Below are 21,360 nucleotides of genomic sequence, written 5' to 3'. Positions count from 1 at the left end.
TTACACCAGCCACCTATATGCCCACAGCTTCTATATATATATATATATATATATATATATATATTCCAAAAAACAAACAAAACAAAAATACAACACAGCAAACTATGATTTTACTATTTTATATAGGAGACTCCATTTTACTATGCGATTATATTTTATGTGCCTTGAGCTTCCATGGATTTGGTATCCATACAAAGTCCTAAATCCAACTCCATATCGAGGGCCCACTATACTATTTTAAATTTAGGTTTGTGTTCCTTTGACAGATCCTTTTTGTGGAGAAAATTCTCTCCACGAAATTAGATACCAGAGGGCTATCCTTGCCAAGCCCCCTGTTCCCATTTCATGACTCCTTAATCAGCAGTTCATTTAGCCGGGAGAGCCCTCAGCCTTCATACAGGTTGATGATAGTCTGCTACATGGAGTTGGGGTGATTTTTGAAGTCTCTAGACAAGTTCATCCTCAAAAGAAATCAGACTTAATTCTGACCACATACCCTGTTAACACAGAGTGCATCTATGCTTCTGCATGGACTCACCAATGTCTGCGAGATAAAGGTTAATCCAGTGTCTTCTTTGCCTAACCATGGATTAGTCTTATTTTACACAGGTTCACAGATGTTCCAGTAAAGGCTGGAAGCTGCCATAGGTCCAGATTAGATCAGGTTCTATTCTGATTGATCATATAATCCACTGTTTAGGCAAATTCTCATCAACTGCTTCAGGTTTTCAGTGGCTGACCTGCTATAGTCCATCCAAGATGACATTAAAAAGGGACTTGACCCAACATGGTTATAAGGCAGGTGTCTGCCATCACATCGTTTCTGCTCCATTCGAGAGCAGCTAGAATGGCAGCCACCCTCCCATTAAGAGGCTGTTGAGGGGAGTTTCCATCAGGGCCTGCCCACCAGACATCGTTTTCCATCTTGGGATGTGAACACGGTCTTAAAGGCTCTGACGGTTGGACCGATCAAGTCCCTTTGGGAGGCCTTCCTCAAACACCTCTCCCTCAAGGTCATCTTCCTCATGGCCATTCCCTCCGCCAGATGGGTGTCAGAGCTGGGGCCCTGTCGGTACGTAAAGACTTGTGTATTTTTAGGCCTGTCTCAGTGTGCCTTCGTCCAGACCCTACCTTCGTGCCTAGGGTCAACTCAGCCTTTCAGGTGTCACAGGACATTCTCCTGCCTTCATTCTGCCCCGATCCTAAGAAGGACTTGGAAAAGACCTGGCACACATTGGATGTGTGCAGAGCCTTCAAAATCTACATCAAGAGGACTTCAACCTTAAGGTCATCTGAGATGTTCTTTTCCTTTCACCTGGGCTCTTTGGGGTGCAAGGTACCAGTCTCGACTCTGAGTAGGTGAATCAGGTCTTGTATTCAAAAGAGCTACTGAACTCTTGATCTCACTCCACCTGAGGGGTTGATGGTGCACTCAACCAGGAGTGCATCTACCTCTGCGGCCTTGACCACTAGCGCCTCCCTGTCAGATATTTGCAGGGTGGCCACATGGAAGTCGCCTTCGACCTTCATAAGACATTACAAACTGGACGTGTGTCAGTCCGCAGAGGCGTCATTTGAAAGGAGGTTCCTCCAACAGATTGTGTCGGGGGCCACAGTCTCCTAGCAGCACCTCCCTCCCATTTCGCGAGGGCTTTTGTAAATCCCAGATTACAGGAGGACAGGAGCCTCTCTGCTGGGAAAAGGAACGTTGGGTACTTACCGTGACACGTTCATTTCCTGCAGAGAAGGGTCCTGGCATCCTGCCCACCCGGGTGCTGCCTGCAGCCTCCGACCCTGCCTGCCTGTTGGTGGACCTGCCTTGTTCTTCTTCTGGTTGCTGGACTGGTTTTTCTGAGTTCTTGTTTGTTCTTGGACTAGTTTTTTCTAAGGTGTTCTAGTTAACCCTTAGCTGATGTTACTAAAGTTCAGTTCCTTGATTACCTTACTAGTCGCTTGGCTTGTTATTGACTGAGGCTCAGGGGGGCTAGCTCCTCCCTATATAGGGGCCGGTCTTTTGTTTATTGTCCCTGCCTACAGGAGCAAATAGGAGGAGCTAAACCCAGATTACAGGATGCCAGGACCCTTCTCTGCAGGAAATGAACGTGTCACGGTAAGTACCCAACGTTCCTTTCTCCAGAATCTTCTTTTTGTATGGACTTTAGAGGAACCATGCAAGGTACTGATGCCTGTCTCTAAGTAAGATGAGTGCTTTAAGCACCTTCTTTATAGTTCAGAATAAAATCCGGAACAGATTAATCACCCCAACAACTACCATTGTTGTCCTCTATGTGAATATAATACCAGGCAAGATAGGCCTTTGACCTGAGCCAATAAAGCACTTGTTACATTCTTATAACAATCCTTGCATTGCCCATCTACCCTCTTCAAAAGACAGACAACGCACAGCGTACAACACTGAGAAATGTAGAGTTCAATGAAGAAGGCAGCAGCTGTAACATCAAACCTACGCTATATACAGCAGACTAAATTTCAAGTTCAAGTTCGATTTTAAATTCACTTTCATTGTGCTGGGAGAAATGATGGAAAACCAATGATTTTTATAGAAAACTCAAGTGTATTTAAAAGATGCTAATGTTTCAACTATGCCACTCCATCCTAATGTAGCATCCACCCTTCAATATATGCACTGACCAAAAGACTAAAATATATATATATTTCTTTATTTGTTAGCAATGCTTTCTTTATTTTTTTAATTTATAGTTTTTAAGTTGCACAACTTATTATGTGTAAAAGCAGTATAAACAATTCAAATTCTTCCCATGATGATATTCTTCTGCAGGGTCACATGCCACAGATGGCCGGATGCTTCCAGAATGATCGTAAAACAGCCCCATATGTTTTAGGTGTCAAACTACAACTCCCATCATCCCCAGCTGGCATAGCTGAGGGTGAATTTTGTAGTCTAGCATAACTGTAGGGCATTTAGCTGAGGAAGGCAATTTTAAACAGTGCAAGTGAGCAAAGTGAATGCATTTCCAAGGACAGGAGAGGTGTTACCTTAAATAAGAATAACTGTGATACATCAAGTTTTCACCTCTCTTCTCTGTAACCTGCATTGGAACGTATTCCTTGTGTGGTGACATCACAAATACCAGTCCCTCAATATATAAACACAGAAATGTGTATAAATAGTACTTGTATCCTATCAATACATACAGTTTTTAAAACGTATAGCTATTTGAAGTTTAACATTTATGCCAATCAAACATGTTCTTAGTATCAATCCAAATGGGCCATTTCTCCATATCTTACTTTATAGATGAGTTGTATACAGGGTGAGTCTCCCTTATCTGGCATTCCAAAATCTGAAATATTCCAAAAACCAAAACTTTTCTCATCAGTGGCTGAGATAGTGACACCTTTGCTTTCTGATGGTTTAACGCAGGGCTAGGAATTGCATGGTCAACCACAAACTTGTTTCAAGTACAAAATTATTTAAAATATTTCATAAAATGACCTCAGGCTATGTGTATAAGGTATATATGAAACATAAATGAATTTCACATTTAGACTTGGGCCCTATTTCCAAGATACCTTGTTTCATATATATGCAAACATTGCAAAATCCAAAAAATTCCAAAATCCAAAACACTTCTGGTCCCAAACATTTCAGATAAAAGAGACTCAACCTGTACTAGATTTTTACATTACAGTCAAACTTCCCAAGCAGTTTGAATGAGAAATCTTAATTGGCACCATATTTGTAATGTGTTTAATGTAATGTCTTCCCATTTGGACCCTGATAGGTTTTCCTGCTTTTTTAAAAAAATGTATGTAAAGAATAATATGTGTTTTTTTTAAAGGAGAAGGTGACGGCTGTAACAGCTGGAATACAGCTGGAGAAGTTTCAGGTGAGTTCATTCTTCTTCTGGAACCGTTTCACACTACATAGTTGTAGCACTTTGGGCTCACTTTAATGGCAATGACATCTTCCTAGAAAATCCTGGCATTTTCAGATTAGAATGCTCAGCCAGAGAGCTCTAGTGCTTCCCTGAGGTCCAGGGTTTCATAGCATGTTGCCATGGCAGTTAAAGTGGAATCATACTGTTACGATTGTGCAGGATAAGCTCTGGTTAATACTTAGATGGGAGACTGCCAGTGAATACCAGGTGCTGTAAATTACATTTCAAAGAAAGAAACTGGCAAACCACCTCTGAGTATTCCTTGCTTAAGGAAACCCTAGGGGATCACTGTAAGTTAACAGGTAACTTGAAAGCACATATACACTATGCGGAGATCCTCATTGTGCAAGGTGGCATCACAATTATCCAAAGTTAATACCCCAAAGAACAGGATCAGAATTCAAATGACCTTAAAAGACTTGGTTTCTAGTCCCTACACCGTCCCAGTCTCTTCCTTTGAACATTTTGTCAATATTCTTCCACAGAACTCAATAGAGATGATACCTCAGTGGTTTCCTAAGCCAGGCAGGTCAGATACTGACTGCACTGTCTCTGGAAACAGACCATACAAATTTGTCTTAAATGCACTGGCTCTCAAACATATCGCTGTCATATTTAAATACTATTTCCTTATATCAACATTCAGTAATATCACCATGTTGAAAAAATGCTGGGACAGGGGAAGAGCCAATGAATCATGTCTCTTCCTACCATGCATATGGTCTGATCCAAAGAGAGGCACTGCCCAATCTGTCAGGAACGACCTGCTCCTTGTCATTGGCAGCCCTCATTGTGATCCTAGAAAAGGAGAAAACATCACGACATTGCAATGAATGCAAGTTTGCTAGAAATTACCAAGCCATTGGTGATATTAGCATAGTTTCAATTGATAATTCCAACCAGAATAGATAGTGTCATTAAATCAATGGAATTTATGTAGGATCCTCTTGTAAGGAATGGCTTACACTCATTATTGAGTTAATGGATTTGCCTGAACTGGGATTTGCAACTAGATTTCAGTCATTGTTTCTGCTTTTGGTGGCATCTATTGAGTAAGCCCCCATTTGGCCCCTGGTACTGCACTGGGACAAATTCATTAACCATAATCTACCATGGAGCTCTAAACATGTCTTTCAGTTTTCTCTAGGAGCTGAGTTTTTGTTTTCTTCTAGTACAAATCTTCTGTTGTTCACATTACAAGTAATGTCTGCATTACTTATAAAGCCCAAATTCCCCATGAGCTCACTGCATGCTGTTTACATTATGCAGACCCAAAATGCTGAATCAGGTCCAGGCTGTTTTCACAATGCTCACCAAAAACTTGCAGCAGATCAGAGAAGGACATGGGGGAAATTCAGGACCAGAATAATCCAGGAGCAGCCCAAATGTAGACAAACCCAAGGATAGTGCTGCTATGAAATATTTCCCCACAGCCGAAAGATCCTCTTGTATATATGGAGTACTCTGCTAGCTAAGCCCTGAAGTTTTATACCTGAAGTTTTGTCCCCCCTCTGAACATTCATAAGGTTTTTCTTCTGCATGGATCCTCTTGTGTTTAATAAGAGACTTTTTATCAATGAAGCTTTTGTCACAGTCACAACACCGGTATGGCTTCTCCCCTTTGTGAATTCTCATATGCGAGACAAGGTTTCCTTTTTGACGAAAGCTTTTCCCACAGACTGAGCATTTATATGGCTTCTCTCCTGTGTGGACCCTTCTGTGATTTACTAGCAGAGAGCTAGTGTTGAAGCTCTTCCTGCACTCTGAACATCCATAAGGCTTCTCCCCTGTGTGGATTCTTATGTGTTTAGTAAGGGATGATTTAACCCGGAAGCCCTTCCCACATACTGTGCACTGATATGGTTTCTCCCCTGTGTGGGTTCTTTTATGGGTAATAAGGTTTGATTTTGAATTGAAGCTTTGGCTGCAGTCAGAACACGTATATGGTTTCTCCCCAGTATGTAGACTCTTATGTTCTATGAACTGAAAGCTTGTGCTGAAGCTTTTCCCACATTCTGTGCATTCATACGGTTTCTCCCCTGTGTGGATTCTCACATGTGAGACAAGGTTTCCCTTATTAACAAAGCATTTCTCACAGAATGAGCATTTGTATGGTTTTTCCCCTGTATGCATTCTCACATGCATCATCAGGGATGTGCAATGTGAGAAGCATTTGCCACACTGGGAACACTTGTAGGGCTTCTCTCCTGTGTGAATCCTCATGTGAGAAACAAGGTTTCCTTTCTGGCTAAAGTGCTTCCCACAGTCTGAGCACTGATATGGTTTCTCTCCAGTGTGGGTCCTCTCTTGCGTAACAAGATGGGATTTCTTACCAAAGCTTTGCCCACATTCAGAGCACTCATAAGGGTTCTCCACTGTGTGGGCTCTTTTGTGTACAGTAAGATTTGATTTAAAATGGAAGCTCTGACTACAGTCTGAACAAGAGTATGGCTTCTCCCCTGTGTGTGTTCTTATATGATTGATAAACTCGTAGCTATTGCTAAAACCCTCCCCACAATCTGTGCATCCGTATGGTTTGTCTCCTGTGTGGATTCTCTCATGTGTAAGCAAGCGAGTTCTCTTGTGAAATGTTTCCCAACAACAGGAGCACTTGTACACATTTTCTCCTTTCTGTGCACTCTGAGCCTCAAAAAGCTCAAAGCTCTGGTGCAGGTTTTTCCCACTGTCTGTGCCCATGTTCTTTCCCTGACTCCTGAGGATTCCTTCTTGGATTGCACTTTCATTTATAGTGCTTTTTCCCTCTTGATGGAGAAAAGAGTCTTCTATTGGCTTCTCAGCATGTTCTCCTCGTCCCTGCTGACTTCCAGGCATTTCTTCTCCCTTTCAAATTTGGAAAACTGTGCTCCCTTAGACGCTATGCACCGAGGTTCACAAGATCATGTCTTCTGAGATGAAAAAATTCCTCCTTGGTGTTCTGCAATCAGTCGTCATTCTCTGCAGTCGGTCATCATTTTCAGGCGATGGAGAGGAAGAAAGAGAGAGAATAAAAGATAGGTCAGATCCATATTTCTTCACTAGTATCTAGTCATCACTACATTTTAGGAGTCTGGCAAGAAGAAGTATATATCTATATCAAACAGATGTGGGCTAATGCCAGGGATTTGGAGACCTCAGAGGGATACCCTCCTCCTTCGGGATTTGTTCTGAGTTTAAAATAACATTTTAATTATTTTTAAAAATATTTTAAACCCATTCCCACTCCATCTTCTAGGAAATGTGGGGATCTACTCCCTGGGCTATATCAGGCCTAGGGGCAGCCTTTAAAAAAAAATCAGGATGTAAACTAGGATACTAAACTAGAAGGAAACTAAAAGCTACCTGTTTTTCCAGGCACAATTCAAAGTGCTGGTCATGACCTATAAAGCACTACGTGGCTTAGTCCAGACTAACTGAAAGACCATATCTCCCCATACAAACCTGCAAGAACCCTAAGAGCATCAAGGGAAGACTTTCTCTTAGTCCTGCCACCATCCCAGGCTCACTTGGTGTTCTCCTTTTGACAGCAGTCAAAGACTTATTGGTTCAGGCAGTCTTTTAATTTGTGACTGTGTCAGGGAGGCTTTTTTACTGGAGTGTCTGTTTCATTTTTTTTAACTTTTGTATGTTTTTAAATAGTTTTTTTTTTCTTAATTGTGATCATTTCAATTTTTTTTAATGCACTGGTAGATTTTAACAAAAATAAAATGCACAGGTATGGGATAAGGGCATACATGGCTCAGAAGTAATACATACAAAAAACTCTTGTGGGATTAATGTTGATCATAAATTCAGCATTACCCAACAACATGATGCTAGAATAAAGAAGACAAAAAAGTTTTTTAGCCTGCATCAACAGAAGCCTAGTTTCCAAGTCAAAGCAAGTAATCCTTTGCCCTAGTATCTGGCGTATTGCATTCAGTTCTGGCATATTAATTTAGGAAGGATTGACTGGGGGTACACCCCCAGCCAATCCTTCTAGAAATAATGCAGCTTGATACCACTTTAATGTAGAAATAATGCAGCTTGATACCATTTTAGGTGCTGTAGCTCCAGCCTGTGGAATCCTGGAATTTGTAATTTTATGAAGTCTTTTGCCAGTTCCATCAAAGAGTGCTGGTGCCTCACAAAACTACAGATCCCAAAATTCTGTAAAACAGATTCCTGACACTTAAAGTGATATCAAATCGTATTATTGCTGCAGAGTAGGTGCACCTTGGAAAACCATCAGACAGTGATGCCATGCGGAATAGAGATGTTGGACATTAAGCTTTGGACTCCAATGCCTATGATGGGGTAGGCAACTAAATGAAGATGGGGCCAGTTTTCCATCTTTTGACCTCTCCAACCCCACAAGTTTCAGGCCCCCAGCATGCCAAAAGATCACTTTTCCCCTCCTTTTCTCCTCCAAAATAGTAACCAGACATGACACTGCATCATTTCCTGCCACCATTTTGGGAAGGAAAGTGAGGGGAAATGGTGGTATTGGGGGAGATTCCGGATTCATTTGCATGTATTTCAGGGGAGAAGGGGTGCTTTGGAGTGAAAATAACCTGAAAATCATGCCAAACTTTTAATAATATTTGTGAGTTGGGAGGACCTGGGGGATGTGTGAGGGCCACAAAAGCAGGGTCCAATGTCATGTGCAGCTACTTTCCCCATCCCTGACCAAAGTTTCACCCATATCTACAGAGACAGAGATTCCCCTTCTCTTTTTTAGGTATCATATGTCATGCAGATGCAACCACTGTATCCACAAATTCAGCATCTCCAGGTTAATGTATCCATGTCTGAAAAATTATGTTCTCTCTAGTCTAGGCATTTCTAGGTACTTTAGTGGAATTGTATCGGCCACTTCCAACCCAAGCAGGTAATAAAATCACAATGGATCACCTAGAAATGCCTAGTGTCCTCTCTATACATTTCTAGGTCTTCAGTGCAATTCTATGTCGGATCCAGGATGCCACAGAATCACACTAAAGGACCTACAGATCCCTAGAACAGTGTTTTCTCTAAGCATTTATAGGCCTTCCAGAATCACACTGGAGGACCTAGAAATGCCTAGAAAAGTGGGTTCCCTAGGCATTTCTAGGTCCTGTAGTGTAATTTTACAGTGTTCTTGGGCTGAAAATCATTCATTTCATTTACAGGTCCTCCAGTGGAATTCTGTGGTTTAAGTACAACCCCAGCATGATACAGAATCACACTGGAGGACCTAGAAATGCTTGGAAAAGTGTGCTCCCTGGGGATTTCTAGGTTCACTAGTGTAATGCTATGATATGCCTAGGCTGGAAGTCATTTGTCTCATTGAAAATAATAGGGTTCCATATTATCCACAAGAGCCAGCATGATGTAGTGGTTCAAGTGTTGGACTATGGCCCTGGAGACCAGGGTTCAGTTCCCAGCTTGGCCATAAAACCCACTGGGTGACCTTGGGCAAATCACATGCTCTCAGATTCAGGGGAAGGGAACGGCAAACCACCTCTGAACTAATCTGGCCAAGAAAACCCCATGATAGATTCACCCTAGGATCCCCATAAGTCAGAAACAACTTGGAGATGCACAACAACAAATTATTCACAGTTCAGGTATCCACAGGTCTTGGAACGTAACCCGAGTGGTTACAGGAGTCACACTGTACCCAAATTGCAGCACTGAAATGGAATAATTTCTAACCATGGAGGTTGGTGACTCCAGTAGCAGTAGCATGATGTTTCCACTCCAAGTCTCAATCTGAACTTTAAAAGTGCCATCCAAACTGCTGGCTCTTATTTTGGAGGCAGGTTCAGTACCTTGGACAGTTCCACAGATTTCTAACAGGACAGCTGCTGGAAACAAAGACTGCAAGAGTGTTCCTTTATTCTGGAGCAGCTAGTCTTTCAAAATTCAGGTGTAAAATTGTGTCACACAGGACTCTTTTCTCAAAGTAAATAGGTAGGTATGATTTTTTTTTAAAAAAGAAACAACAATATCTATTGTTACAGTTTAAAAGAACCTACACCTACACCTATCACACTTTTTCCTACAGTAGCTCCCATTCACATGCGACAAAGTCCCATTAAATGTACACATGATCAGGGTGAAAGATTTCACACTGTGTTGCTCATCGCAGCTCCACATTACGCATTGCAATTGTACATTGCACAACTGCACCCAGTCATTGATGTGTCTTGTGCAAAGTTGCTATTCTGCTTAAAGATTGCATAGTTCCGGAATAGCATAGCTCCACGTGTGGATATTTTACACTATGCTGAATTTGGATTGCAGCCTATTCTTGTTATCTTATGCATATTTCCTTGGGAGTATGTCTCAGTATAGAGCAGCATGATTTGGTGGATTCAAGATTGAACTAAGACTGCTGGTATGATCAATTAACTCAATACAGTGGTGCCTCGGGTTACGAAATTAATTCGTTCCGCTGTCAATTTCGTAACCCGAAAGGCTTTCGCAAGCCGAATTCCCATAGGCGCTAATGGGGAAAAGCCGCGATTTGGTGTGAAATCGCGCCGAAAAGCACCAAAAGTTTTTTCGTAACCCGAAAAAACTTTCGCAACCCGGAACAATGTTTTCCAATGGGATTTTTTCGTATCCCGAAAATTTCGTAACCTGGGTATTTCGTATCCCGAGGTACCACTGTAATTGAATCAATAATTGAATCAATAATTGATCAATAATTGAACTCAGGAGGAAGTCCCACTAAGCAGAGTTTGCCTTACTCCCAAGTAAATATGTGCATTCTTAGTGAGGACTTTTTGTATATTTATGTAGGAGTTAAAAAGTGTTAAATGGGGCTTATTCTCTGCTCAGTGTGTTTCATACAGCAGTTTTAGCCTAACATCCTTAGTTCAGTATCTGCTGGGCTTTCGTTCCAGCCAGCCCCCCCCCCCCCCCATGGATCCCAAAATAAGTGGATGCTCAAGACCTATTAAATATGATGGCATAGTAAAATAATGTCTCTTATATAAAATGGCAAAATCAAGGTTTGCTTTTGGGAATTTATATATATTTTTGAATATTTTTCAAACTGTGGATGCTTGAATCCATGGATAAAGAATCCATGGATATAGAGGACCGACTGTCATTGTTCAACCGTAGTTAACATTAATATCTCTTCAAGGTGATATAATGTAGTTCTCCTCTGGCTTCTCCCAATATATTAACAACAACCCTGAGAGGTACATCAGGCAGAGAGGGATTGAGAGAGAGAATGTGTGAGTTTTCATGACACAAATCAGGATCCTTCCCAAATTATCACCCAGTGCTCTGACCATGGCTTGCCTTATCCCTAACAAAACTGCCCTGGAATTAAGTCCTGAAGTCATTTGTCTCATATGCTGCAATAAACAAATAATAACAATATCAATATGGAGTAATAACAATCATTATTAAGTGCACACTTTTTGGAACGATAACAATTACACCTTTTTTTTCTTTTGGAAAAGACATTCAAAAATTCAATATTATTACATGACATAAAAGATATTAAGGTATCATTAAAGATATTAAGGCATATGCCAGGAAATATGCTCTGTTTTGTAGTACTCCATATTGACATTGTTATCAGTTGTTTATTACAGTATAGGGATACATCTTTTCTTATTTAGATTTCATTCCTGGGCAGTTTGGTTACTGTTTTCAGAAGATGGCAATGGCAAACCACCTCCAAAGAAACTTTCCAAGGAAACTCCTTAGGGTTACCTTAAGTCGAAAATGACTTGGAGGCACACAACAACAACATCAACGACCACTCTGAAAGCAAATGTTTAAAAGTCACCACCTTGACTGGAGGCCTGCAAAATCTTTCACACCACCATGACTGGTTGGATGCTCCCTTTTTAGGCTCTCATAAACTCTTTTGTCCGGAAGATGTTGTTGTGCAGATTAGCAAGTTTTTCTCTCCCTTCATTCTTGAATCCTTTCTTTCTCCCCCTCTTTCCCCATCCTCAGTTTAACTCACCTCTTGCACACAGTATTTTTGGTGGAACTGTATCTTCCTGGGTATCACAGCTGGAGCAAGAACTCCTCCTGAGAAATGCAAAGAAAACCATTCCTCATCATGATCCCCTTTTAATAGGAATGTAGGGGGGAAAGGATTTTAATGCGGAAACAGGAAATCCAGATGCATGCTCTGTGCATTGTTTTTTCACAGGCTCTCTAGCAGACACAGCTCGGTTGTGTTAACTCCTAGTTGGAAGCCTTGTGAAGCATTCCAAGAAGTAATGTTTTGATTGCAAGCTCCAGGATGTGGTCACACTGTAGAATTAATGCAGTTTGACACCACTTTAACTGCCATGGCTCCATGCTATGGGACCTTGTAGTTCGTTTGTGGCACCAGAGCCCTCTGACAGAGAAGGCTAAACGCCTCACAAAGCTACCAGTTCCAGAATTCCATAGGATTGAGCCACGGCAATTAAAATGGTGTTAAAATTGATTATTTCAGTGGTGTGGGTGCAGCCAAAGAAAATCCCAGCATTCCTCACTGGAGAAATAATCCGGGTTGACCCAACTTTAACTGCCATGGCTCCATACTGTGGAATTTGGGGGATTTATCAACGGCTGCATCCGCACAGCAAAAATAATGCAGTTTGGCACCATGTTAACTGCCATGGCTCCGTGCTATGAAATACAGAGATTTGATGTGAAGCTTTCTGAGAAGAAAGGTGGGTTTTTTGTTTTATTTTGTTTTTGTTTGTTTTAAAAATAATTTTTATTACTCAAACTAGCAGATATGATGAAAATGGACAGATTAATACATTGGCTTAAGGACAAGTCTACAGAGAAGACAGATAAAGAATGGAAACCAGTTTTACCATTGTGGAAGGTAAAATGGACACACACACACAAACACACACACATATGAATAGATTGTGAAAATGAGAGAAAGAACAGGAAAAAACTTAGAAAAAGAAATCAATTAAAAATAAGTAAACAAACAACAAAGAGGGTTAAAACAAAATGGAAAGTAATTTAAATAGAAAGAACAGAAGGAGGAGGTTTGCCACTGCCTTCCCCTGGAGGCTGAGAGAGTGTGACTTGCCCAACGTCACCCAGTGGGTTTCACGGCTGAGCTGGGAATCGAACCCAAGTCTCCAGAGGCGTGCTTTGATGGTGTGTTCCTGTATGGCAGAAGGCGATTGGACCAGTTGGACTTGAGGGTCTCTTTCAACACTATGATTCTACGATTCTATGACTTCTGCCATCCTGGAGCCTAAAAACACTGTGAATATGCCTGCCACAGTCCCTAAAGAGCACTAAGGAACATTTGAGAGCAAAAATTGGGGTTTTCTTATTTTTTGTTGGGAGGTTAAAGCACCCCAATGTCTTCTAGAAGGCTAATCATAGAATCCTAGAATTGGAAGAGACCACAAGGGCCATCCAGTCGAACCCCATTCTGCCATGCAGGAAATCTAAATCAAAACATCCCTGACAGATGGCCATCCAGCCTCTGTTTAAACACCTCCAAGGAAGGTGACTTTGCCACTCTCCTAGGGAGTTTGTTCCACTGTTGAACAGCCCTTACTCTCACGAAGTCCCTCCTAATGTTGAGGCAGAATCTCTTCTCCTGGAGCTTGCATCCATTGTTCCGGGTCCTATTCTCTGGAGCAACAGAAACCAAGCTTGTTCCCTCCTCAATATGACATCTCTTCAAATATTTCAACAGGGCTATTATATCACCTCTTAACCTTCTCTTCTCCAGGCTAAACATCCCCAGCTCCCTCAGTCGTTCCTCATAGGACATGGTTCCAGATCCTTACACCATTTTAGTCGCCCTCCTTTGGACACACTCCAGTTTCTCCACATCCTTTTTGGAGAATGTGGCCACCTAGCCTCAAATGGCTACCCATCCCAATCTACATCAAACTAAGATGAGTAGATAACCATATGAATAGTAGAGGAAGTTTGGGGCTGGTGTAATGATATTGACTCAGGACCAGAAAAGGGGTGTAATAAAGTCGGCACAAGAAGCTGGCTGTGGCTGGATTTTCAGCTAGTCTCATATGTTTCATGTGCAAGAAAAGCATTGTCTCTGTTCAAACCGTTGTCAAGGCACACACTGTGTTGTGTGACAGAGCTGCCAGCAGCACTCTGTGCCAACATAGTTGTGTGGCTCAGTTAGAGATTTGCCAAGCATTTAGCTTGCAGAGGTCTCTGCCTAATTGTTCTCTCTGGTGGTCTAGTGGTCAGGATCCGGCACTCTCGATTCGCAGCCAGGGAAAAGTTTTGCTTCTTCCTTACCTTCCACAAGATGGTGCTTTTGTTCAAGTATCATCTTCACATTTTGCTTGGGACTACATGTGCATAAGAAGGGCACACAACAGTCTGCTTTCCCCTGCAGCTTTCTTACCATAGGAGTCTGGGGGCAGGGCTGCTACTACACCCTGCATACCCTTCATTATTTGTAAAATAACAAATATTTTGTTATATTATAATACAGTAGCTGTTACAGAAAGGCCAAAGAGCATGAACAGGCCATGAACTTCCCATAAGTGGTCACACAGACCTGGGTAAAGGACTCATGTAACTAAATGGTTGTGAATATTGCTGTTTCCATCCCATTCCCTGCTGTGTGCATTTCCTCTTGAAAGTGGCAAAGGTTTCTTAGCCTAAAGCATTGAGCCAATTTTTCTGCTAGCACCCATGGTATATTCCCACACCTCATCCTATTCCAAACTCCCTGAGAGTTGGCCTATTCTTATCACTCCTTCATTAAATCAGTGTATCTCAGGAAGTAGACTGAAGTCTACGAAAGCTCCTGCTGCCAACTTCTTTCTTTCAGTTAGTCTCAAAGGTACTACAAGATCTCTCTATTTCAGGCAGCTATGTTGAGCCACAAGAGGAGCTGGGTCATTCACACCTGCCCAATTGCAAGTGTGTGAGAAAGGAAAGGTCTATGTATAAGGTTTAGAATTTAGGATCATAGTTCTTGGTTCCCATATGAGAGAACCCTGCTTCAAGTACACAAAAAATCTATGTAGACAGACATTGGTCCTTTGAACCCATTCCACTCAGATATATCAAATTAAGGATGGAGCGAGCTTGTTTTCTGCTGCTCCAGATACTAGAACATGGGACAACGGATGCAAGCTGCAAGAAAAGAGATTCCACCTCAACATTAGGAGGAACTTCCTGACAGTATGGGCTGTTCGACAGTGGAACACACTCCTTCCTTGGAGAGTAGTGGAGTCTTCTCTTCTGGAGGTCTTTAAGCAGAGGCTGGATGACCATCTGTCAGGGATGATTTGATTGTGATTTCCTGCATGGCAGAATGGGGTTGGACTAGATGACCTTTGTGGTCTCTTCCTACTCTATGATTCTATGACAATATTACACAGTTATAGCGGTATGATTACACTTTAACTGCCATGGCTGCAAAGCACTTTGGCACTGAATTCTTTTTTTTTAAACTCCCTAAACTATAAATCCCATCGGATAGGACCATGGCAGTTAAACTGGAATTATAGTGCTATAATGAGGTAGTGTGAAAAGGCCCAAGACCTATGAAAAGGGGTTATTGAGAATGCTCTTTCTCCATCACTTTGATAAAGGACAAGACTGGAATCATGATGGCCTGAGGTTTAAATGCCAGCCACACAACATATTTTATTTGTTCTTACTTTCTTGATATTGAAGTGCTGGGAGAGAATAAGAGGCTTAGTGCCTGTGGTCCCAGGGGGAAGATGTTCAGATCCTCCCACTTCAACTCTTGGTGTAGTCAGAGCTGGAGCTATTTCATTTTCTCACATTAGTGAGGCTGCAAAGGTTGGGATACACTTTGGGGTTCCTGGAATCCTTTTGTCAGATCATAGTAAAGGTGACTGCACTTGTAACTTCTGCTTCAGTTTTACAACCTCATATTTTCCCATTCTCATTGAGAAATCTACCAAGAATCCAGGCCACAGTCATTTCCAACTCACCCTCTTCTTTTGCTAAAAAAAAAAGAAGAAGAAGAGGAAGAGGAAGATAACAATACAGCATTAGATAGATTACAAACATTAGAATGGAGTAGACATCATGATCATGATTAACACTGATAAATCATATCCAGAGGAAGCTGTGTTGGCCATGGAGCAAAGTGCAATAATATTCAAAATCCTCAAAACAGTGATACCTTTACTGGGCCAACCAAAATGCATAAAATACATGTTGCAAGCTTTCAAAGCTCCCATGGCTTCTCCATCAGGCAAAGGTGTCAAAAAGTTATTTTGCTGGGTGCTTGTAGTCCACTCCCTCTCAATTAGGAGCTAATTAAAAATCCCCCTAATTAGAACCTTGGCTACAAGTGGCACCAATGCTTGGGATGCCACTGCTGCTACCTGAGCTACTTTAGCTGCCTGGGATGGGCCAGTACACCCCATTTGTTCCCAAAAATAAGTATCAGAAAAGGCAAGAAAGGATACCAAGTCCTCCTCCGCACAAGAAATGGGCAATGCTTCTCCCTCGTTTCAAACCAGGGACCTTTGACAAGTGAGGAGGCAGGAAGGGCTCTGTCTGACAAAAGGTACCTCCCTTTGGACATTTCCTGTCAAAGTCAAACCCTTGACCCTTCAGCTGGTCAGGAGAAGGACTCTGGGATGTGTTTTAAGGCATCCTTTAGCTCTGGAACCTCTGGCTCCCAGGAGAGCTTCCCTTTTGCCACAGCTTCAAGAAGCAAGAATCCTAGAAGGCAAAGGGTGCTTTCTTTGAGGCAGACTTAGCAAAAGGAATATAACAGACAAACTTGCCAAAGCCCAGGATAGAACCAGGGACCTTTAGATCTTCAGTCTAACGCTTTCCCATCTGAGCTACTTTGGCTGCCTGGGATGAACAAGCATGCCCACATATCCCTAAAATAAACCTGAGAAAAATATAAAGAATGAATGCCATAACCTTCACCTTAACACTGACTTTGGATGATGGCAAGCCTGAGGGATTATCTTTATCCCACCACTACCACCAATTACTACTTATGTGGAGGTTTATATCTTGTCAGCCTCCACCTTGAACATGAAAGATTTTAAAATGCAGGTAGCATTGCTGTCCCTGAAGTCAACATAAGCCAAGTGATGTTTGAAACAAAGAACAAAAGCTTATTGGATATCAAAATGGAATAAATAAAATGGTTTCAAAACAAAATTGTTATCTTGCTTGGTTACCATATATACATATAACTAGTGCTGTCAATTGTGTTTTGTGGGATTTTCGGGCTATGTGGCCATGTTCTAGAAGAGTTCCTTCTAGAACATGGCCACATAGCCTGAAAAACCCACAAAAAACTATGGATGCCGGCCATGAAAGCCTTCGACTTCACAGTGTTGTCAATTTCCCCTTTCAGTGCTCAAGCCATGCAGACTATCAACAACAATCAAGGTACACAACCCAGCACTCTCTACTCTAGAGTATGTTTGTGACCCAAGTCATTTCCTCTGGACTCCAAAACCCCAATTCTCAGTCCCCTCAGGAACTCTATTAACCCAAAGCCCTCTCACTGGCTTGGATAGAACCGCTCCTCAAGAGTCTACTGACAACTGACTCCCAACTGTCAACCAGTTCGGAATCTTTTAAACTCCCCAGCTCACACGCCATTGGCTGAGCTCCAGCTGCCTTCTCATTGGTCAGCTCCATATTCCATTCAGCACAGTCCCCTTGGCACATCTGCTGGCCAGGCTCTCTGTGGGAAGAGAACTATGGAGTGTATCAGTCAAGGGAAATTGGAAGTATAATCCAATGGCAATCTGAACGCTATCATGGGGTTTCACGTTATTGCGTGATAGACTACCACACGCAATTTCAGGCAATGGCAAGCTATTTTCGGGCAATGGGAAGTCAGTTCAAACACAATTCGAACTAGCAAATTCACGTGAATGCGTTCTGGCCCCACGTTCTGGCCCCACTTTCTTTTCATTCAAAATTAAGTTAAATTCCTCCCTTGTGATAAACTCCTATGTTGTTTTGGGAAATGGTCATCAAAGAGAACAGATACAGCAAAAAAAAAAAAAAAAAAAAAGACAAGGTCTGCCAAAGCCGGGGGTTGAACCGGGGACCTTTAGATCTCCCAGCTGAGCTACAGTACTTTGGCTGTTGTGAGTGGGTTAGTACTCCTCATCCATCCTCCAAAATGTGTCTCAAAAAAGGCAAGACAGGATGCCATGTCTTCCCACTGTATGAAAAGGACAATATTTCTTCTTGCTTTTGAACAGGGGATCTTGAATGTGTAAGGTGAATGTGATAGCCACTACACTGCAGAAACAAGACAACAGGCAAGAGTTTCCATGTCCACCCACAGCCAAGAACGCTCCCCTCACTGTGAATGAGGGCTGTAATAAACCCAACTCAAGTTCAAATTTGCATTAACATGGCTGAATCCTTACCCCAGGACCATTGAGAGGAAAGCTGAGTTGGCATCCTGACTCTTAAGCCAGTCCCTCAACTTTGCTAAACATCAGCACAGATGATCCTATAGAACAGGTTCAGAACTTACAGGCAGCTTTTAAAGCAAAATTTCCATGTGTAAATGTGCCACACCATTCACACTATGCTGGGTGGAGGGGCAAGGATGAACTCAAAATATGCTTTGGAATAGATGTGTTTAGTGCACTTACAGTAGCTTTGATGCGCAAATACACTCCTGCTTGCTGCCAAATCCTGATCACCCAAGTTCAGGTGAGATTTGGCTGAAATAAAGGTAGAGTAGAGTTGCTGTATGTCTCTTATTATAAGAAAAATCCCATATTTGAGGTTCAGAAGACTTGGTCCTTATCAGGCTGACCACTGTCCCTTAAGCTAAGGAATATCCCCTTTTAAAGGATTGGAAAGTATTTATTTTTGTAGTGGTTGAACAAGATACCAAAATACTCCATATTTGCATGCTATTTTTGTTTGCTTTTAATGGTACTTTTAAAATAATAATAATAATAATAATAATAATAATAATAATAATAATAATAATAATAATGAGTGTAGGGCCTTTCTAAAAACAGAAATGTTTGTATCATGTTCTTCATGAATGCGGGCAATATGTTCTCAAAGCCTTTTCAGTGGCTGCCCCAACCCTTTGGACTCCCTTCCATGGGAGGCTTGCTTTCATTTCTCTGTCAGGCAAAGACCTTTTTGTTTAATCAGGCTTTTTAATATGTAATCACTCCAAAAAATGGGGGGGGGGATCTAGGGGACTTTCCTTATTTTTTAGCTTTTGTATGCTTTTAAAATAATTTTATACTGTTTCAAATGCAATGATTTTAATAGTTTTTTGAACTTTTTATTGTTAAGTTTTAACCAGGAGAAAGGTGGCATATAAATAAAATGATTAAATGTTAAATTTTTACAGAGAAATACATAGCTCAGTTCACTGGAATCATGTAGTGTTTAAGGAGAACCCAGACATCTTAATAGCCACTTTCTGGTGGTCAGTCCTGAAGGTTATGAATTTCAACTGTCCCCTAGATCCAAAATACACTGCAGAAATAATCCAATTTGGGACTGCTTTAACTGGTTCAATGGTGCCACAATAAGCTACAATTCCCAGGATTCCCTAGCACTGAACTGGCGCAATTAAAGTGGTCTCAAACTGCATTATTTCTGCAGTGTGTTTTGGACCTTAGTTACAAGCTACAGGTTGAGTCTCTCGTATGCAAAACTCCAAAATCTGAAATATTCCAAAACCCAAAACTTTTTCCATGGATAGCTGAGAGAGTGACACCTTTGTTTTCGGAAGGATTTAATGTAGTCAAACTTTGTTTCATGCACAAAATTATTTAAAACAGGGCCTTTAAAAAAAATGATGTAAGCTGCCCAGAGTCCCAATCTTGGGAGATATTATATAAATAAATATAATAAAAATAAAAAAAAATAAATAAGATATTGTGTTTAAAATTACTTTCAGGTAATGTGTATAAGGTGTATAGGAAATATAAATAAATGTTTCAGAGTTATTTGCCTAATAAAGGGGTTTGTGGCCTCACAAAGGACTGAGCCATCCTGGATCTCATAGGAAGTACCCCTTTGTTTTGCTAATAGGATTTAAATTTCCTGAACTTTAAAATGTTGTGTCTCCCAGGACCACATGGCCAGAAGGAAGAGTGGCCAACTTGCATAGATATCTCTCTGAACTTAGAACAACACCAACAACATCTTGACAAATTGCAGACCTGTGACTAACATTGTCTGTTTTTTCTCTCTTATAGTGATTTGAGTGTTGGCCTATAACTCTGGAGAACAGGGTTCAAATCTATGAAACCTACCTTGGGCTAGTCACACTCTCTCAGCCTCAGAGGAAGGCAATGGCAAATCTCCTCTGAAGAAAACTTGCCAAGAAAACCCCATGATAGGTTTGCCTTAGGGTCACCATAAGTTGGAAATGACTAGAAGGCACACAACAACATTATTTTTATCCTTTGCCTGATGAAGCTAGTGGAGCATCGAAAACATGAAACATACATTTTATGCATTTTGATAGGCCCAATAAAGATATCAATATCACTGCTTTGTGGATGGTGCTGTATTTATTTTTAATTTTTATTTACTTTATTTATATGCCGCCTTTCTCTCAAGCTGGCGGCACCCAAGGCATCTTTGATAACAACATATTAAAAACATTTACAAAAAGTTTAAAGCCAGTGTAAAAACCACACATTAAAACAGTATCAAACTGATTAAATTATAAATGAATTTCGTGTTTAGATTTGAGCCCAAGGTGACCAGATGTCATAAGCACAAAAGGAGGACAAGGCACCATAAAATATAGGACATTCAGGGGAAATGGAGAACACGACAAAATAAAAGCTAGAAACACACATAGAAAAGTGAATTCATTGTTCTTAGTGATGCTCAAAATGGGGGACATTTTGGAATTTGGAAAAGGAGGACATTAGTCACCCTTCTTGGCTTTTAATGTGTGATCACAAGATGGCTTTTTATATGGGATGTTTGTTATATGGGGTATGTATCGTGTTTTTATTGTAGTTTTAATGTTTGTAATATTATATTGTCTTTGTATGAAGTTTTAATTGTGTAATTGTAGCATGTTTTTAATGTGTTTTGGTTTGTGAGCCCCTTGGGTCCCTTCTGAGAGAAAGGCAGCATAGAAATTAAACAAACAAATAAATAAATTCTTGGGTCCCATCTCCAAGATATCTCATTATATATAGGCAAATATTCCAAAATTACTTTTCTTAAAATAACAGTATTGCAAAACACCTCTGGTCCCAAGCATTTCGAATAAAACAACAAGTTTTTAGAGAACGGGCTGGCGGTTATATTGCTTTAAAGTTTATTGTTTAAGACACATCTATCTTTTTTATCTGTATTTTATTCTTTTGACGAGTGCTTTGTTTTAATATTGTAATAATGTAATTCTATTTTAACACATCACTTTTGTATGTTTTCAGTTGTACCCTTCTTTCGAATTGCAAGCCGCTCTGAGTCTCAGTTTCTTTGTGGGGAAAGCGGCATACAAATACATTTT

At 41.0% G+C, this 21,360-nt stretch overlaps 1 protein-coding gene and 1 long non-coding RNA gene across 2 annotated transcripts; both read right to left on the bottom strand.

Moving 5' to 3' along the window:
- Positions 1-5,390: 5,390 nt before the first annotated feature.
- Positions 5,391-6,874, bottom strand: LOC149320767 (uncharacterized). The gene has a single exon (XM_089505974.1). It carries the CDS (start codon positions 6,753-6,755, stop codon positions 5,391-5,393), a length of 1,365 nt encoding a protein of 454 aa, XP_089362100.1. The 5' UTR covers positions 6,756-6,874.
- A 5,003-nt stretch (positions 6,875-11,877) lies between these two features.
- Positions 11,878-17,445, bottom strand: LOC149320766 (uncharacterized). The gene is made up of 3 exons (XR_016279492.1): positions 17,387-17,445; positions 15,536-15,847; positions 11,878-11,945 (listed from the first exon to the last, which is right to left on the bottom strand). It is a non-coding gene; the product is annotated as an uncharacterized LOC149320766 (long non-coding RNA).
- Between the last annotated feature and the right edge of the window lie 3,915 nt (positions 17,446-21,360).

The sequence above is a fragment of the Sceloporus occidentalis genome, unplaced genomic scaffold, assembly GCF_023333645.1.
Source record: "Sceloporus occidentalis isolate IW3139 unplaced genomic scaffold, rSceOcc1.0.p SCAF_1, whole genome shotgun sequence".
In the NCBI taxonomy this organism is placed as follows: domain Eukaryota; kingdom Metazoa; phylum Chordata; class Lepidosauria; order Squamata; family Phrynosomatidae; genus Sceloporus; species Sceloporus occidentalis.
The sequence above is the reverse complement of the archived record's forward strand: the minus strand, read 5'-3'. Positions and strand labels throughout refer to the sequence as shown.

Coding starts and splice junctions, on each gene's coding strand:
- LOC149320767 (XM_089505974.1), bottom strand. CDS start 6,755: ATGCCTGGAAGTCAGCAGGGACGAGGAGAACATGCTGAGAAGCCAATA.